Source organism: Podarcis tiliguerta (assembly GCF_965153285.1).
Source record: "Podarcis tiliguerta genome assembly, chromosome: 17".
NCBI classification, from domain to species: Eukaryota; Metazoa; Chordata; class Lepidosauria; order Squamata; family Lacertidae; genus Podarcis; species Podarcis tiliguerta.
This window is the reverse complement of record NC_139550.1, coordinates 35,622,650-35,641,236: the sequence shown is the minus strand read 5'-3', so window position 1 is coordinate 35,641,236 and position 18,587 is coordinate 35,622,650. Positions and strand designations below refer to the sequence as shown.

Sequence of the window (18,587 nt, the reverse complement as noted above, 5' to 3'; positions counted from 1 at the left end):
GTCTTCCCACCTCCTGGACTTGAGAACTTGGAAAACCATTGTCTCTTCAAGATTTAGCTTGAACCCATCACTACCTCCAAGCACCTGTCTAGCGCCTCAGCCACCTCTCCTGATTTAGATGGAAAAGATAGAGCTGGGTGTCATCTCTATATCAGTAGCACTTCATTCCAAAATGCCTGATGACATCCCCCAGTGGCTTCATCTACATCAGCCTTTCTCAACCTGTGGGTCCCCAGATGTTGTTGAACTATAACTCCCATCACCCCTAGCTAGCAAGGCCAGAGCTCAGAGATGATGGGAGTTGTAGTCCAACAACATCTGAGGACCCACAGGTTAAGAACCGCTGATCTAAATGATAAACAGCATGGTGTAATCCTGCGGGACACCACTGGCAAGCTTTCAGCGTAACACACAGTGGTCTCCTTTGATGTTGCATCTTTGAAGGAGAAGAAGAGTTTGGATTTGATATCCCGCCTTTCACTCCCTTTAAGGAGTCTCAAAGCGGCTAACATTCTCCTTTCCCTTCCTCCCCCACAACAAACACTCTGTGAGGTGAGTGGGGCTGAGAGACTTCAAAGAAGTGTGACTGGCCCAAGGTCACCCAGCAGCTGCATGTGGAGGAGCAGAGACTCGAACCCGGTTTCCCAGATTACGAGACTACTGCTCTTAACCACTACACCACACTGGCTCTCCAACCCACCGCTTGACAACAGCAGACCTATCAATAATTTCTGCAACCTCCACCTCACGTAGTTGTCATTGGCCAGAAATTGCTTTTTGGGGAAAGGGATACTGATGAAAGTATGTGTGTGGAGGGGAAAGTATCAGGGATGAGATGAAACACCACTGCGGTGGCCGGGACTGGTTATGAAGTCCCAGGATGAGCCAGCTAAAGGATGTGGGGAACGGTGTATCATACATTTCACCATCATCCTGTACCTCTTAATGTCAAACCACATACAGCAGTCCCTGCAATCATATAGAACACATTCTTTTAAGATATCAAGGGCATGCTGGATTATGTTTTAAAATAAAGGTTGGGCTTCAAGTCCTCATCACTGCAGACTACAAAAAACAAATCTAAACTTGAAAATGTGCACCATCGACTGACCCTGTAGCGGTGACATTGCTACAAGATCAGATGCCGTTCTGGTCAGTATTCAGACATGTTCCTTTATTTGCAGGGCCCTGAAAGAGCGTATGCTCTCAGATATTGAAGACCTGCAGAGCGATAGAAATCTGTAGTTGCATCCCTACAAAATATCCTCTTTTGTGACTCCAACGTTTAACAGTTCACTCCTAAAGTGAGAAGCAGTGAAGGCAAGAAAAAAAAAAGCTGGCAAAGTTCTATGCTGGGCTCATCGCCCAGTGAGAGTGGGGCTGGGTTGCCAAATCTGTAGGAGGCGGCCTTGTGTGGGTGTCTTAGGAAGGCTGTTTGGACAGAGAGTATAAGGGAGTGACAGTCTGGATCTCTCTTTCTATCACACATGCAAATCTGCGTACACAGATATCAGTCGAGCTCGGAAGCTGAAGAATAGTCAGATTCAAAAACTGACACAGATACTGAGACATCTGCTGGGTTACAGAAGGAGTGCTGAGAGCCAGGACGTTTGGTTCTGTCCCCAGATCTGGATGGGAGAGCAGCTCAGTTGCTAGATCATAAGGGGGTTGTGATCAGGACAGATCAAAGCTGCAAGAACAGTTACTTTGGTTCCAGGACTTTGTGCTCAATGCCCACCTCCCACCACTCCCCAGCAAACTGAGTACGGGAATAGTCAGGACATAGAGGAAGATGTGTCAGGGTTCAAGGTATCCCTCCATGGCTGGGACAGAGAGGTGAGAAAACTTCAGCACCTAGGACAGAGTGACAGGTAAGGTTTGATTTGTGCTATATGAGAAACAGGGGTGTGATAAGTTGTGTGACTGGCTCGGAAGAAATGGGATCAAGGGGCAACCAATTACAGTACGTTTCTCAAGTTTTTTGTAGCTGAAGGTGTCTTGGCACCATAAAAATTGAAGGCAAATAAGAAGCAATATGCGTATTTTGCTGAGCCAACTTGACATTTAAAAAAATGATCCAGAATTTCAAATTAAAATGCAACATTCTTTTACTCTAATGCTGTTGGTCTGAACCCAAATAAGCTCTTGAAATTGTGTGTTTTAATAAGATATCGTTTCATTTATCCCATGTGTCTCAGATCTTTTGCACTTGCTTCCTTCTTTGCTAGACTGTGTCCATATTATGGGTATTGAGGTGGGTGAAAGGGTTAAATCCTAAGCAGGACACACAGCTTCCTGCTTAGGGTCAAGGTTACTATTGCTCAGCCTAAACCTACTTCTCAGGGTTGTTGTGCATGAATTGAGAGGACAAAACTATATTTAAGCACACTCTGAACCACTGGGATGAAGCAAGAAATAAATTGTTTATTTCACAATTCACATTGATGTCCCTGGTGCCTTACCGACCCAATGTTGTGCAGTGATTAGAATGCTGGACTGGGACAGGGGACCTGCTGGTTCAGCCCTCACTCAGCCATGAAGCTCCCTGGGTGGTGATCTTTGGCCAGTCACCCTCTCTCAGCCAGCCCAGCTCTCAGGAGTGGCTGTTCTGAAGTTAAAATGGAAAGGGAGAATGTTGCATGCCCCCTTCAGCTTTTCAGAGAAAATGTGGGATATAGATGTTATTAAGTAAGAAAGCACCTGGAATGAACTTACGGAGAAATATATCTCCTTTTAAAGATCCCTGTTCCACGGATCTTATGATGAGCACTTCTACACGGGGTGAACTAAGAGTGGAAGAAGTAGAGGAGAAAAATGGGGGGAGCAAGAGCAACAGGGCATACATTTTCTCTCTTCAGAGCAGTTGCATATTACTTTACTTTAATGGCAACTAATTAGTCCCTGGTTAATTCTCATGCTGCAATTCCACCATGTCTACTTCCTGCAAGGAACTGCCACCGCACGATTCCTTGCCAACAGAAATGGAACATGGGAGGGCATCAGACTCTGTACAATAATTACTCTAATTGCCAGGACTGTTGCAGTTTATGGTAGGGACAATCCGACCATCAGTCTTGCATGGCCTTTCTTTCTTTTATTCACATACCAATTGTTCATCAGTTATGTTTTGGATTTACAAAGCCAGTGTGAAAGTTCCATCTCTCTCACGATTAAGTTCTGTTAATCTCTGTGAAATTATCCTTAATATGCACAATTGCTCAGATACTGTATTCATAAACAGAAAGGGGGAAACAGTTTCAGTTAAAGTCGCGATCGGTGGTCATAGTTGCATAGCTACCTAAGTTAAAAGGGCAGTCTTGTGCATGTCTACTCAGAGTAAGCAATCCATGGGAGCTTACATCAAGGTAACTGTTTCTAAGATTGCATCCGCAGGTAGAAACCTGCCCTCTTGCTTAAAGGTAAAGAGACCTGACCATTAGGTCCAGTCGTGCCAACTCTGGGGTTGCGGTGCTCATCTCGCTTTACTGGCCGAGGGAGCCGGCGTACAGCTTCTGGGTCATGTGGCCAGCATGACTAAGCCGCTTCTGGCGAACCAGAGCAGCGCACGGAAACGCTGCTTACCTTCCCACCAGAGCGGTACCTATTTATCTACTTGCACTTTGACGTGCTTTTTAACTGCTAGATTGGAAGGAGCAGGGACTGAGCAACGGGAGCTCATCCCGTCGCAGGGATTTGAACCACCGACCTTCTGATCGACAAGTCCTAGGCTCTGTGGTTTAACCCACAGCGCCACCCACGTCCCGCCCTCTTGCTTAGGAAGTCTTAGGAACCTGAGAAGTGTTGAGATTACTGTATCAGGGACTGTATCAATCATTAATAGTGACAAAGTGCTAGTGTAAATATACTGGCACTCACTTATTTGAGCAGAAAAGGCAGGTGTAGTGTTGTCTAGCCTCAGCTATACAGTGGACAGATCAAGAGTCAGAGCAAAGGAAGTTTGGCAACAATCCCTTTTGGTAAAATGGGTTTGCATTTGGCAGCATTCCAATAGTTGAAAGGGTGAAGTGCCCCGATCCATGATCTGCTGCAAAAACCTGGCCAGTGAGAGAGACTTAACCGTGCCCAACAGCTGAATTCAGAGGAAGTGGAGCTCAACTGCCAAAGCACTAGTGCAAGGATTTGCTGGAAGACTTATGGAACAGCCACTGCTAGGTTCTGAAGCGAAAAAATTATAGCAGAGAATGGAATAAATGCATTCTGTCTCTCCCTAAAATCTAGTATTTTTGTGATTCTTCATGAGTATGCAGATAAGCCTCTCCTTATCTGTCTCCATTATGCTGAAGGAATTCAAACATCACCATCACTTTGGAAGACTCTAAGCATGGGAGATTTGCAGGGTGTAGCCCAGGGATGTCCCAGGCTGCATTGCATTACCTCTCATGTATTTCTGCAACAAGACTGGAGCCTGTTGGAAGGAGAGCAATGATATGGGGTTGTTGCTGTTTAATTATTGTTGGTCAGAAAATCATGAACCCACAATTTTTTATGATAGATGAGAATTATTTCCTACTGCATAGATGCACTGTGTACATGTGATCTATGTGTAATGTTTTCCTTACACAGGTGTGATATCTGTATAGGAATTAATGCGTGAGGAAAAAATCCACAAAGATATCAGCCAGGGCAGTTTTCCTGAAGAGGCATTTGTGGTCACCTGGAGAAGGAGCAGCCAATCTTCCTTAGCCCACACCAACCAACATATATATATATAAATATATATGTATATTGCACAAGTTGCAAACCACTGTGGGAATAAATCATTTTGAACAGCAGGTAATAAACATCTTAAATGCAGCATACAAAAAATGTGTGCATGGACAGGGTAAGGCCCTCAATAGCTACAAGTTGTGATGGCTCTATACTCCCTCCGAGTCCCAGTCACTGGGGAATAATTGCAAAGAGAGTTATTGTAGCCATCTCCTGCTTGTGCTAAAGGTAAAGGTAAAGGTACCCCTGCCCCTACGGGCCAGTCTTGACAGACTCTAGGGTTGTGCGCTCATCTCACTCAAGAGGCTGGGGGCCAGCGCTGTCCGGAGACACTTCCGGGTCACGTGGCCAGCGTGACAAAACCGCATCTGGCGAGCCAGCGCAGCACACGGAAACGCTGTTTACCTTCCCGCCAGTAAGCGGTCCCTATTGATCTACTTGCACCCGGGAGTGCTTTCGAACTGCTAGGTTGGCAGGCGCTGGGACCGAACGACGGGAGCGCACCCCGCCGCGGGGATTCGAACCGCCGACCTTTCGATCGGCAAGCCCTAGGCGCTGAGGCTTTTACCCACAGCGCCACCCGCATCCCTCTACCTGCTTGTGCTACCCTCCGCCAAAAAAGGCCTCTGACTGGCCACAGGGTGCCGGACCGGACAGGTGTTTGATCTCACCCAGCACAGCTCATCTTTTGTCCTACAACATAAGAAAAGCACAGAGCTATAGAAATATATTTGTTTTCCTTGGGGGCAGGGGTCTCTCATGCCTATGCGACCAGGGACTTCCCAAGAGCCCAAGACATTAATGAGTTGTCTGCCAAACTTCCTGGAGAGCCAACTCAAACTTTTGAGAAAAAGCACATACGATATAGTCCACAAGGGGCAGCACCACCTCAGAATGCAAGTGGGTGGAATTGTATGTTTGGATGTTCCCCGCACATTAAAAAAAATCTCTCCAACCCACAGAAAACTGGCTTAAGACAGAACCTGATGGGCCAAGGAAGAAACAATACTAACTGAACTGTTAAGAAGATCTCCTCTCTCTCCCCTCCCTTCCCCCAGCCCCACTGCCCTCCTCTCCAGACCTACCACAATGTGCCCTTCTGCTCCAGTTATCGTCATGGCTTTTACCATCCTTCTGTGTCAAGGAACCTGTGCTCAGGAGTTCCCTATTCACACTCAACAGCATCATCATGACCAGTACTGGTACCAAACCACAGGAGATCAAGTCCCAGTGATCAGTGAGTCAATTTTCTTTTGGGGAAGGGGTTTTAGATATGCAAGAAGCAAAATGTACCCACTCCCTGTCTTGTTGTTAGGAAGCTAGATTTGGGTCTTTGGCTTGCTTTCAGTTCCATCACATCTACTCGGAAAAGAGAGCCAAGCTATACATTACCCATTTTACACCGCTGTATTTTACTTGCTGAAGTCCCAATTATTTCATGCACGCACCATTACAACATCTGCGTTTTTCCTGTACAGTGGTACCTCGCAAGACGAATGCCTCGGAAGACGAAAAACTCGCATGACGAAAGAGTTTTTCGTTTTCTGAGTTGCTTCGCAAGACGGATTTCCCTATGGGCTTGCTTCGCAAGATGAAACGTCTTGCGCTTTTTTTTAAAAACCGCCAATGCATTCCTACGGGAAACCATCAATACACAGTGGTGCTTCGCAAGACGAAAAAACTCACATAACGGAAAAACTCGCAGAACAAATTAATTTCGTCTTGCAAGGCACCACTGTACATTCTCAACTTTCAAAGCGTGATCGAGCAAGACCTTCAGTTAGGAAGGCAAACCGTTGCTGGAGTCTTTGTGAGTCCCCCAGGCCAGAACAGTGCGTGCTGAAACTCCGCACAAGGGCAGCACCGCACAAAATATGGTATTGGAAGATTTCAGGCAGCCAACACTCATGATGTGATAGGGGCAGGTATTACAATATATATGTGACAGTCTAATGCCAATAAGGAAAACAACAAAGCATGGGGAAGGGTTAGGAGCTGGGATTATCACAGACCAAAGCTGTAGCCGATGAGAAAGGACTTTGCAGGACTTTGCTGTGGTTTCTCAAAGGGAGCTCTTGATGGCTCCCACCTCAGGTCTTTGTTTCCTCCCTGCTCCAGGTGGCGGCACCTGCAAGGTGATTGCTATCCGCCGCTGCTGTAACCGCAACCACATCGAGGAGAGGTCCCAAACCATCCAGTGCTCCTGTCTCCCGGGGAAAGTGGCTGGGACAACCCGTGGCAAACCTTCTTGCGTGGATAGTAAGTGCTTGGAGGCAAGGCCTCTCCCCTCTTCCAGAGAGAGGGAAGTCCAGGGGGACCAAGGAATATGCAAGGAAACCACCTTGGAGAAGGGAGAGAATAGGAAAGTGATTGAAGGCAGGATGGGGAACGACCATTGTCTTTTAACTGGAAAGAGGCCAGGATGTTGGAGGGAATGATTGTAAAGCGAGAGAATTCAGGGACGGAAGATGAAAGGGGTTGATCACTGCAGTCCCCTTTCTGTTAGCTGTGTAGAGGATCCCTTGGGCAAAGTGCAAGGGAATGGATTGGTGAAAGTGGTAGCCCAGCCCTTCAAGCCTATGGGATTTACTGCACATTTAAAATCTTTATAATGCAATCTGCCTTGAATCTTTGGGGCAGAGCAAGATGCAAACCTTAGAACAGCCAGGCAAGCCAATCTTTTTGGTCTTTGGCTCAGGACGTTGGGAGGCTCACAGCTGCTCCTGACCTATAGCTTGCTTGTCCTAAAGGGTTTGCATGGATAGGAGAGGCTGTCCACTTTGGAACAAGCGGTAGTGGAGACAGATCCTTATTTCTACTCTGCAGCTTCCATTGTAACTGGAAAGTGGTGGTGTGACATGGAGCCCTGCCAGATTGAAGAGGAGTGCAAAGCGCTGCCTGACAATTCCGGCTGGATGTGCTCACTAGGAAACCGTGTCAAAACCACCAAGGTACTAGTCCCTTAACATTCCCCACAGGTGAAACCTACATAGGGCAAATGTGTACCAAGCCTCCTTTTCCACTTCCCAGCTGCTACCCTGTCTTGCTTTCCATTTTGTTTTTTAAGCAGGTCCTGTAAATAAGGCTCACCTCCTTCCTCCATCTGACAAGTTGTCTTGTTTTCCCTTTCAGATCCACCCCAGGTATTGAGATCTGCAACGCCGAAGGAGCCACCTCCCAAGTGAATACGACAAGATATCTGGCGATGGCCAAAGGACCTTGCTACAAATGCTAGAAGGAAATACGATTCCTTACACAGCCACAGGACCAAATATCACAAAGGAAGCGACACTGCTCAATTAGCTGCAATGGGGAAGATCAAGTGGCCGGGGAGAGCAGGTGTTGGTACCCAGATTGGGCTTTGGTGCCTTTTCTAACGGTTGCTGCCGTCCTTGGCTAGGAATGGAATCAAAGACCTTTTCGCCTTTATCGGAGCAAAGGCTAAAATCTGTTTCCCTGGATTAATAGCAATGCAGCATGTCAGCTCAGACTCCTTCTGTAACTCCTCGATGCAACCTGCACAGTTAACTCCTCCCCTCCCTCGCTCCCTTTTGGCAGGTGTCTAATTAAACTCTCCGGGACAGAAGCCATAGAGCCGGTTTGTATTTACACCTGTAACAGATAATACATACCATTTTTCTTTGAAAAGATCTTAAAACACAAGGAAGCCAAAGAGAAGGGGATTTGCAGTCCAAAAAGTGTGCTATAAAGAGGTCTGGTTTTATATGTAAAGATGCACTCACTTTTAATGAGCATCATAGCAAATCATTGATATATATATATAAAATAGGGTTTTTTCCCAACATGTTAGTAGGCTTTTGTATAAAAATGGAAGTCCACGGACCCAGCATTAAAAACATATAAAATGGCAATCACCATTCATTTTCAAGGATCAGAAATGTTTGGCTCAGATGTGGAGGATTATATCAACCTGGATCCCAGCAGAGCCTCAGATCCTTCTGCAACCCACAATTAAAAGGGTTGTTTCTTTATGCTGGGTGGAAACTGCAGGCAGATCAGAAGCTCTGCAACCCTCTTTGGCCCTCCAACCTGTCCTCGTTCGATACAGTGCATCACATTATTGGGGATAAAACTCGGCTCAAGGACAGGCCAGGCCAGCACAACTGATCCACTAAGCTGAATGCGGTCCACCAACCATGTTATTCCTGCAGCCTGCTATGCCTTTTGACAACCCCACTGTTTCTGCAGCCTCAAGCAGGCAGCAAAAACAGAGGGATTAACTGAGCCCCTGGTGTAGAATAGGGAGTCTTATTTCGGGAGCTGTGGCTCTTGATACATGGGCTCAGCTTTCCCTTGCTACCATCGCACCCCGTTAACTGCACACAATACGTGGTAGAACAAGGCCCACACTGCTCTGCCGACAGTTTTTTTGCAAGCTAACCTGGGACGGGTTCTCCGACTATGGAGAAAGCAGGAGAAGCCCCACCACTCAAAAGCCAGGGAGAGACAGCCTTTCTAAAGTCCTTCGTCATGACCATTTAATCGTTTATAGACACATCCAGAAGCTACAGAGCTAAGAAGCGTTGTCTCAGGATTCATGTTAGCTGATCACCCAGCACAGGCTCTGGCTCCCCCAGCACACATGGAAGGCTTCCTGGGGCTCATCGTGCCATCAACACAAAAGCCCACCAGAGAGGTAGATATTACATGGTTCAAATGTCGCTTAAGCCCCTGACCCCTTTCCCTCGCTCCCTCCTTCCCAAAGAAAACTCTTGGAATGGCATTCCTTGAATGCTGGGGTTTGTGGGGGGTTTGAGTGCTGCCGTGTGAACGTCTTGAGTAGCTTCAATGGGGAAATTCCTGCTCCAGTCCTACAAAAATAGACATCTCCTTGGACCCAAACAGTTTCATTGATAATGTCCATATCCTGGATACCCTGGAGGTGGCGAGCCATCCTTAGGAGGCAGCTGGCTGGGATCTTCTCCAAAGGGGTTGGCTGAGAAGCGAAGACAAGAAGGGACAGTTAGCAGCAGGGAAGAGATGTGCGTGCAATGATTCATGTTTTGCGCAGCCAAGGGCCACTATCTTTGGGGATAGAAATCAATGGAGGCGGCTGAGGTGCAATCAGGAGGAGAGATGTGGGCGAGGGTGACTCATTAACAAAAAAGTGAAAAGTAAAACCCTACTCCTGCGGCAAGAAAATGCAGAACAGGTTAGAATTTACACCTGTAAGAGGGACGAGGGAGGGTGTCAGACACCGTGGGAAAGGAGTGCAACTTCGGCAAGCATTTATAGATGGAGCAGCAAAATGCCAATCGCAGCAAGTGGAGTGGCAGAAGGCTCTGTATTTTGCCAAGGGGGCAGTGGAACGACAAGCACTCGCGTGTATTGTAACACCACCCTGGTGTCAGGGGAGACCAAGCCAGGCACTGTCAGGGCTGGAGGCAAACTTTGCCCCCACAGCAACGCTGCCTGTCACTTCCCTCCCCACACACCCACGTCTGCATGAGAGAGTGGCAGCCGCTCATCCGGGGGGGGGGGCGGGGAGAATGTGCTCTGCGTGCTCCCTCTCCCACACAGATGACACCAGGCTTTTGCCTTCTCCCGAATGGGTTCCAGAATTCACCCGGTTTACTGTGTCCCACAGAACAGAGCTGCAAGTGACTGAGAACTCAGCCTGCCCCAAACTATATACAGTGGTATCTCGGGTTACGTATGCTTCAGGTTACAGACTCTGCTAACCCAGAAATAGTACCTCAGATTAAGAAATTTGCTTCAGGATGAGAACAGAAATCGCAGGGCGGCAGCGTGGCAGCAGAGGGAGGCCCAATTAGCTTCAGGTTAAGAACAGTTTCAGGTTAAGAACGGACCTCGGGAACAAATTAAGTACGTAACCAGAGGTACCACTGTAATCCCATTCCTTTAACCACAAGGAAGCCTGGTTGGGGAGCTGTTTTCTCTTAGAGTGCAGGTGTGATTCTTCAGTGGAACCCTGGGTAGGCTATGGGGCCGAAACCAAAGCGCAGACAGGTCCTTTGGTTCCTAGTCCAAATCCATCGTTCTGGGGAAATCCCGAGTTCTGTTTCTTGCCGCCATGCTGGAACTTACGGTTCTGGAACTGCTGAGCCGTGTACCTCGTCAGCAAAATCCCGACACCTTCTATCAGGGCAAGCAAGATGCCTCCCATCATAGCCGAGCCGACCATGGCCAAGGGCCCACCTAAGGGGAAAGAACTCTCAGTCCCAGTGCCCTGGCTCAGCCACAGGAGGTTAAGGGGAAAGGGGGAGGCGCTGCGGTTATAGGATCACTGGCCACCACTTACTGCGTGATGCTAACACAGCTCCCGTGAGCGCCCCGCTTGTGATGGAGTTCCAGGGATCCTCCTTGCCCCGCATCTTCACTAGGCCGCAGTCAATGGTGGAGAAGAGCCCGCCCCACACGGCAAAGCTGCCTGCGAGGAGGAACACAAGGAGAGCATGTGGAGACACCAGCTGGACTCAGGGATGTTCATTTGTAACTGGCACCAAAAGGTATTAGAATTCCGTGCCAAGCAAAGCCAAATGCTGGGCTTACAAAATGTGCCCTGCACACGTGCTGAATTGGGCTGAGGCAGGGTGGGACTCTGACAACACGCTGGCAAAGAACCAGGCAGCCTTACGGGGTCGGTGGGAGCAGCAGGGATCGATGGGGAGAGTGACAGGCTTGGAGCTCCTGAAGAAGGGCCAAGAGCCACTCCAGGACACACAAGTTATATTCTCCCCACGAACAGATTGTTAAACTTATCTCCAAGGACTGTGAAAGGCAGAAACAAATTTTTGTTTTGATTTTGTAAAACACTGACTCATGGCTCGTTTGCCAGGCACTTGGAGTTCTGTGCGAGCAGAATCACACAGGTGGTAAGACGCTTCCCATCTCCAAGATCACTAATGGTACCATCTCTGTGTCACGTTCAGAGAGGAAGGGTGTGAAGAGAGGCATTCTTAGTGGACGCCTCCCTTCTCTCAAGAAAAGTAGGGCTCCACCTCCTGCTGTAGGACTTGCTCAAGTTGAACCCTGAGGCCACTTCAGAAGCACCTCAATAACTACTGGGGGAGGGCCTGCCTTTTCCAGGTGTAAGCTGAGCCAGAAAAGGGGGGGATTTAAGTTAAGGTTTATAAGGTTCATTCTGTTTCACTAGGATTCATTTATTGAGTCACTTACTCTAAGGCTACAATCCCAAGCACACTTACCTAAAGTAAGAGTCACTGAATACATATGGTCTTGCTTTTGACCAAACAAATATGAGATTTAACTGTCAGCTTTGGGACTGGGCTATACAACTAACTCAGTATGACAAAACAGCCCCCAAGCTCTACAAATTCTTCTCTTTAATTCCTGCCTCACTTGGCCAGCAGTTATAATATTTGACCTATACCACACTTTTCCTGAAACTTCCCCCTGGGATGCCCCACTCCACACATTTCACTGTCACAACGACCTTGTGAGGTAGGTTGAGAGACAGTGACTGGTCCAAGGTCGCATCCAGTGAGCTTCAAGGCTGACAGGGGATTTGAACCGTGGTCTGACACTTTTACCCACAATACAGCACTGCTGGTTCTCCTTTAAAATAAACCAAATCTTGATCCACCTCACCCCACAACCTGTCTGATCCATCTTTTTATTTACAACACTGCCCACATCCCCACCAGCCAACCCAAAGGTCAGGACACTTCCCTTACCTCCAATCTGTGGTGCTCTGACTCTGATAGCGTTAATGCTGCCTTTGAACCGATGCCTGACACCCTAGGAAAGAGAGGAGGAGAAACTACCTTAGTCAAAACTCACAATGGACTGGGGGAGAAAACCACACCCTGAAAAAAATGTTCAAGCACAGGGTAGAAGAGGCTAAGAAACCACCCTGAAAAAAACGTTCAAGCACAGGGTAGAAGAGGCTAAGAAGAGGCTGATTATTTGATTGTTGTTAGCCGGCCTGAGCCTGGGTTTGGCTGGGGAGGGTGGGATATAAATAAATTTTATTATTATTATTATTATAAGGGGAGCCAAGTCAGGACAATCTCCACATCTCAAGGAACACAGGCACATACAATTCTCAAACTCCAATGATTCTGTGGAGCCAGAAGCCACAGGTCTCGATCCACGGAAAGCAGTTGGACTCAGGGTGTCTTTTCAACTGCCACTTTCCCACCAGAAAAACAGGTTGCCTACCTGACCTCAGTTATCCAGTGGGATAATCTCAAGCATTAAACTCTCCACAATTTAATCCATGAGAGCCAGACCATGGTGTGACACAAAGGGGGATGAGAATGGGAAACGTCATACAAAACTATACCAAGGTCTGACACACAGAACTGCAAGGCAAACGTTGAAAGACAAAAATAGGAAGAGGAGGCACTCTTGTTTTGTAACGCCCGTTAAAATCAATGGGTAACCTGAGTAAGCAATCATAAGATCAGACTGTAAACACCCGGCCACATAACTCAATGTAGACTGTTTCTGTAATTAGCTCTTCATCCAGTCTGTCCCCAAAGTATCAATCTGGGAGATAAAACATGGTCCAAGAAGGAGCAGGCTTGGGGGCAAACTAGATGAGATTGTAGAAGACTGGGGACGGGACCTCCTGGCGTTCCCACAAAAAAAGTTAGAAACAAACACAGGGCATCTCAGTAAAATCGGGGCTGCACCAGGGAGTGTTTTTGAAAGACACCTTCCCCAATCTAGATCATCCACCACCACCGAAAGATGTTATTTGCCATGCAGAAGAAAACATTCAGGTATCCTCTCTGAAGTACAGTACAAAAGGACCAGCATTCCCATCCCAGCTTGGAGCCGGGAAGGAACACAGGGGGCTTGTGCCACTGTTGTGCTGCACTTTGGAAATGCTCAGAGCGCTTCTGAAGGTCTTCCGGATGCCACAAGCAAGACCCGGCCTCAAGGCCTCCATCTCCCACAACAGACAAAAACAGTCTCAAAACTGGACCGCTGAGTTTCCCCCCAAGCACTTACAGCCCGAAGACGGAGAGTAAATGCTGAAAACTGAGGAGACAGGCTTGACATATCAGAAGCAGGAGCACAAACTCTACACACTTGACTCCCAGGCGACAGGGAGGAGGAAGTGGAGCGACACTTATTGAGATGGTGCCAAAAGTGGCAACGCCACCTGCTCAGAATAGAAATATGTTCTCCCTTGCTGCTGCCTACACAGCCATGAGCAACTTTCTGCCCAGAGATCAGTTCTGGAGCACAAGCCAGTTATAGACCTATAAGCCCAGCGGCCACTTTTGTGGAATCCTAGACCTCAAGTTCTGCCCGAGTATTTTCCTCAGCTGAGGGGAAAGGAGTATGGGGATTCAGGGATGCAGCAGTCCTTGTTGGTGTGCCTCAGACCTGCCAATTGTGACGTGATACAGGCAACAACTGTTTTGCATGGGGGTTATGTCCTTGACCCCCACCCGCCCAGCCCCCTTTTCTGACTACAGTGGAATCTTAGTTCTCAAACGCCTTGGTTCTCAAATGCTGAAAACCTGGAAGTAAGTGTTCCAGTTTTCGAACATTTTTCAGAAGCTGAACGTCCGATGCGGCTGTCGGCTATTGTTTCCGGGGCGCCTGCACCAAGCAGAAGCTGTGCCTTGGTTATTGAACATTGCAGAAGTCAAACGGACTTCCGGAACGGATTAAGTTTGGCCCTTTTGTTTTTGCTATTTATTTTGCGTTTTTGTTTTTGAGGCTTTTTCAGTTAATTTGTTTTTGTGACTGTGTGGAACCCAGTTCAGCTACTGATTGACTGATTGTGTGAGTGCGGAAATGGATGAAAGCCCCCCATCAAAACAATGACTATCATCAGTGCAGGTAAGAATTTTTTATTTTATTTTTAATTTTTATCATCTACAATACTGTCTTATTTATTTTACGGTGCAGTACATTGATTATTGCTTTCATTTTATAGATCAATGGTCTCATTAGATAGTATAATTCAAGTTAAATTGCTTAGGGGTTGTTTGTAAAAGTCTGTAACAGATTAATCCATTTTGCACTGTTTTCTGTGGGAAAGCGAGCCTTGGTTCTGGAACGCTTTGGTTTTGGAACAGACTTCCGGGATGGATTAAGTTTGAGAACCAAGGTACCACTGTACTTCTGGGTGTTGTGTGCGTACACAGTCACACACATATTGAACGCACATAAAATGATTGTTGCCTGTACACCATTCCATCCCTACCCAGTGTCTGTTTGATGAGCTCATGGCTCCATGAGTTTATTAAACTGAGTCTGAATCCTGGCAAGATGGAGGCTCTGGGCCCAAACAAACAGGTGCCTAACCTGGGGTGCTCCTCTTGCTCTCAGTCACTGGGGACAATGCTGTCCTCAGTGGCTAGGAGTGCTTTGTACCAGCTTCACCTGGTAAGACAGCTACGGTTTTCCTGGATCAGGATAGCTCAACGACAGTTGTCCATACACTGGTTGCCTCAAGGTTGGATTACTACAATGCACTTTATCTGGGGTCCAGATCTGGGAACTGCAGCTAGCATAGAACACATTGGCTAGGCTGCTTGTAGGGGCAACTCCAGCATAGAACTCCTTTTCAGTAGCATCTGTACTGGCTGCCAATCTGCTACCAGGCCACGTTCAAGGTCTGAGTCGTAACATCTAAGGTCCTATGTATACAATTTCCTCCGATTTCACATTAGACAGGTGCCCTTGCCACTGTCTTTTTGGTGCCTGCTCTTTCAACAAGCCTTTTAAGTGGAGAGCTTCATCCCAGGCTGCATCTGTACTGGAAATATTTCTGTTTTTATAGGTAGGATTTGTTTTTAAATGTTTGTATTGGTCTTATATATGGAGTTGCTTTTAATTCCTTGCACTTGTTCAATGGTGGTATCCGTTGTCTTTGTTTTACAATTGTATATTTTGTTGTTGTAACCCACCCTAGGACCCTTGTGGTAAAAAGCAGGTAAGAAATTATATATTATATATATATATTATATATATATATATATATATATATATATATATATATATATGAATGAATGTATGTATGTATGTATGTATGTAGAGCTTGGGACCAGGTCATATAAGAAACCATAGCTAGTAGGTCCTGCATTTTGCAGGAGCCCCTAAGTTACCAAAAGTAGATATAGCAGGGTACATTTCTTATACCAAATTTATACCAGCTCAGGCAGGAGGGGCAGAGAGATATATACAGTATATGCTAACCTCTTCCAGCAGTCACTTCTGTAGTTTAGGATTGTTGAATGAGACCTCACAGATTTAGCACACAGCTTGGAAGTTGGCTGTATACTTGTTGTATGAGCAGTTTTAATACGTTGGATGCAATCACACAAAGACTCTTGGTACGGAAAATAAGGATACTAAGTTTATTATAGGAAGTACATAGGTAAAGGTAAAGGTACCCCTGCCCGTACAGGCCAGTCTTGACAGACTCTAGGGTTGTGCGCCCATCTCACTTAAGAGACTGGGGGCCAGCGCTGTCCGGAGACACTTCCGGGTCACGTGGCCAGCGTGACAAAGTTGCATCTGGTGAGCCAGCACAGCACACGGAACGCCGTTTACCTTCCCGCTAGTAAGCGGTCCCTATTTATCTACTTGCACCCAGGGGTGCTTTCGAACTGCTAGGTTGGCAGGCGCTGGGACTGAGCAACGGGAGCGCACCCCGCCACGGGGATTCGAACCACCGACCTTTCGATCGGCAAGCCCTAGGCGCTGAGACTTTTACCTACAGCGCCATTTACTGCACAGTAAATAGTTCCTAGTTCTAGCTACCTAAGTTAGAGATGCAAAGAACTATTCCTAGTCTTTGATATCTGCAGGAGAGAGAGAGAATAAAGGAAGATATCTCCTCTCTCTCTGCTTTGGAGAGGAGAGAAAATTAGATCAGCAACCCCAAGTCCCAGTCTAGCAATTTAGGGGAGGTCAGCACAGGTTAGGTTAGAAAGACAATATAGGAAGTTTGAAGCTTCCTCTCTCAATCTAATTTCTCCAATGCAAAACCCCATCAGCCTTAATATATGCTGAGTTGCATCCCAAAAATTCCAGTAAGGATTGAACCATGAACCACTAATCTGTATTGGCTCTTTAGGTACCCATTCTTGGCAGACAGTACACAGCAATCACCAACTCCCACTAAAGAAGCACACTTCTGAGGACAGCCGATCCACATTAACTTGTGCTCAGCAGAACCAGTCTGCGATTATTGGCATGCTGGAGGAGCCAAGCAACAGCACAGCAAAATGATCACTCGCCATAAAAATTCTGGTTCTCATTGGCAACCAAAAATGTCATATATTAGATTGCTTATCATCTCAGGCAAGTGCACTATAGGATCACTGGCCTTCAAAGCCCCATACATGTGCTAGGGGGAGTGGTGCAGGAAAAACAACTTACTCCTTAACTTAAAGAAAACTAAAAAGATTACTGTGGACTTTAGGAAATGTAAATTAAATATTCAGCCACTTATTATTGAGGGGAAGTGTGTGGAACAGGTCTCGGTGTTTCGATTTCTGGGAATGGAGTTGAGAGATGACCTAACCTGGGGAGAAAACAGCAAAGACCTGATGAAGAGAGCACAGGTGCCATAAGAAAGCTGCAGAGATAGTGCAGGATAGTGTGCACCCCAGAAATGATAATAATAATAATAATAATAATAATAACGCCCTCCCATCAGATGTCAAAGCGATAAACAAGTACCTGACATTCAGAAGACATCTGAAGGCAGCCCTGTTCAGGAAAGTTTTTAATATGTGACATTTTAGTGTTGGAAGCCGCCCAGAGTGGCTGGGGAAACCCAGCCAGATGGGCGGGGTACAAATAAATAATAATAATAATAATAATAATAATAATAATATATTTATTTATTTATTTATATTTAATGATCTCTTTCAGCTTCTGCCTTCTGGAAGAAGGTACAGAGTTATAAAGACTAGGACTAGCTGCCTGAGAAACAGTTTCTATCCAAATGCGATTTTGATTTTAAACGCAGTGTAAGGTAGTCTCTATGGGAGTATATTGTATTTAATTATGGGGTATCAGAGTTTTTAGGGGGTTAACCAGACTGGGATAGCTGGGATAGCAGGCTTATTGGTTTTTGAATGTCTGATGTAGATTTTTTCAATTTCGTTGTTCTGTATAGGACAATGACAATAAAGATTATCGTATTGTAATATTTCGAAACCAGTTTGAAAACAAAAGCCGGGGTACTCACAAGCATGCAATCTAACAGACAAAGAAAAAGAGGGGAGGGGAAGGGGAAGAATAGGTAGGGAAATGTTTTAGGATTCACAGGAGCCAATCTGGGCCAGGGTTCTTCATGAATCTGGGTCTTCTGAGCCCATCCATGTCCATCACTTGCAGCTTGAAGGAAAGGGAAGGAGAAAAGAAGGTTGGGACTCACCACTGGAGCATTGCGGAAGCCTTTGACAGCCTGGAAGACACCTCCCCCAATCATCCCCATGGTGAAGGCGCCACCACAGTCATCTACAATTCGCCAGGGGCTGCCAAATGGAAAGAGAAGTGAAGTTAGTGGAGGCCCTGAAAGCCCCCCCAAAAGTGAGAAAGAGATGACTTAGAAATGGTGCTATGCAGCTGGGGGGCGGGCAATCTTAAGAGACCTTAAAGGCAAGGGTAAAGGGACCCCTGACCATTAGGTCCAGTCGTGGCCGACTCTGGGGTCGCGGCGCTCATCTCGCTTTATTGGCTGAGGGAGCCAGCGTACAGCTTCCAGGTCATGTGGCCAGCATGACTGAGCCGCTTCTGGTGAACCAGAGCAGTGCACGGAAACACGGTTTACTTTCCTGCCGGAGTGGTACCTATTTATCTACTTGCACTTTGTAATTTATTTATCTACTTGCACTTTGTAATTTATCTCCTTTTTTTGTAAATGAGATATA

General features: G+C 46.7%; 2 protein-coding genes across 3 annotated transcripts; one reads left to right on the top strand and one right to left on the bottom strand.

The window, feature by feature from the left end:
* Nucleotides 1-1,191: 1,191 nt before the first annotated feature.
* LOC310667850 (chemokine-like protein TAFA-1) lies at nt 1,192-8,600 on the top strand. 2 transcript variants are annotated; one of them, XM_083420873.1, is made up of 5 exons: nt 1,192-1,871; nt 5,787-5,965; nt 6,847-6,987; nt 7,555-7,679; nt 7,861-8,600. In XM_083420873.1, the coding sequence occupies exons 2-5, from the start codon at nt 5,818-5,820 to the stop codon at nt 7,876-7,878; spliced, it is 432 nt and encodes a 143-aa protein (XP_083276999.1). In that variant the 5' UTR covers nt 1,192-1,871; nt 5,787-5,817; the 3' UTR covers nt 7,879-8,600. The 2 variants fall into 2 exon arrangements, with proteins under 2 accessions (XP_083276999.1, XP_083276998.1); XM_083420872.1 differs by lacking the exon at nt 1,192-1,871 and adding an exon at nt 4,773-4,794.
* Nucleotides 8,601-9,201: 601 nt separating this feature from the next.
* Nucleotides 9,202-18,517, bottom strand: TIMM17B (translocase of inner mitochondrial membrane 17B). The gene is made up of 5 exons (XM_083420833.1): nt 18,092-18,517; nt 12,408-12,471; nt 11,012-11,140; nt 10,798-10,908; nt 9,202-9,685 (listed from the first exon to the last, which is right to left on the bottom strand). The coding sequence occupies exons 1-5, from the start codon at nt 18,149-18,151 to the stop codon at nt 9,597-9,599; spliced, it is 453 nt and encodes a 150-aa protein (XP_083276959.1). The 5' UTR covers nt 18,152-18,517; the 3' UTR covers nt 9,202-9,596.
* Between the last annotated feature and the right edge of the window lie 70 nt (nt 18,518-18,587).

Excerpts from the sequence above, each read along its gene's own strand:
- TIMM17B (XM_083420833.1), bottom strand. The coding sequence starts at position 18,151 with ATGGGGATGATTGGGGGAGGTGTCTTCCAGGCTGTCAAAGGCTTCCGC. Across the intron at positions 11,141-12,407 it reads CAGAGCACCACAGATTGGAG|GCAGCTTTGCCGTGTGGGGC; the intron begins GTAAGGGAAGTG and ends TCCTCCTCGCAG. Across the intron at positions 9,686-10,797 it reads GGCTCAGCAGTTCCAGAACC|CCAACCCCTTTGGAGAAGAT; the intron begins GTAAGTTCCAGC and ends TTCGCTTCTCAG.
- LOC310667850 (XM_083420873.1), top strand. The coding sequence starts at position 5,818 with ATGTGCCCTTCTGCTCCAGTTATCGTCATGGCTTTTACCATCCTTCTG. Across the intron at positions 5,966-6,846 it reads AGATCAAGTCCCAGTGATCA|GTGGCGGCACCTGCAAGGTG; the intron begins GTGAGTCAATTT and ends TCCCTGCTCCAG. Across the intron at positions 6,988-7,554 it reads CAAACCTTCTTGCGTGGATA|CTTCCATTGTAACTGGAAAG; the intron begins GTAAGTGCTTGG and ends TCTACTCTGCAG.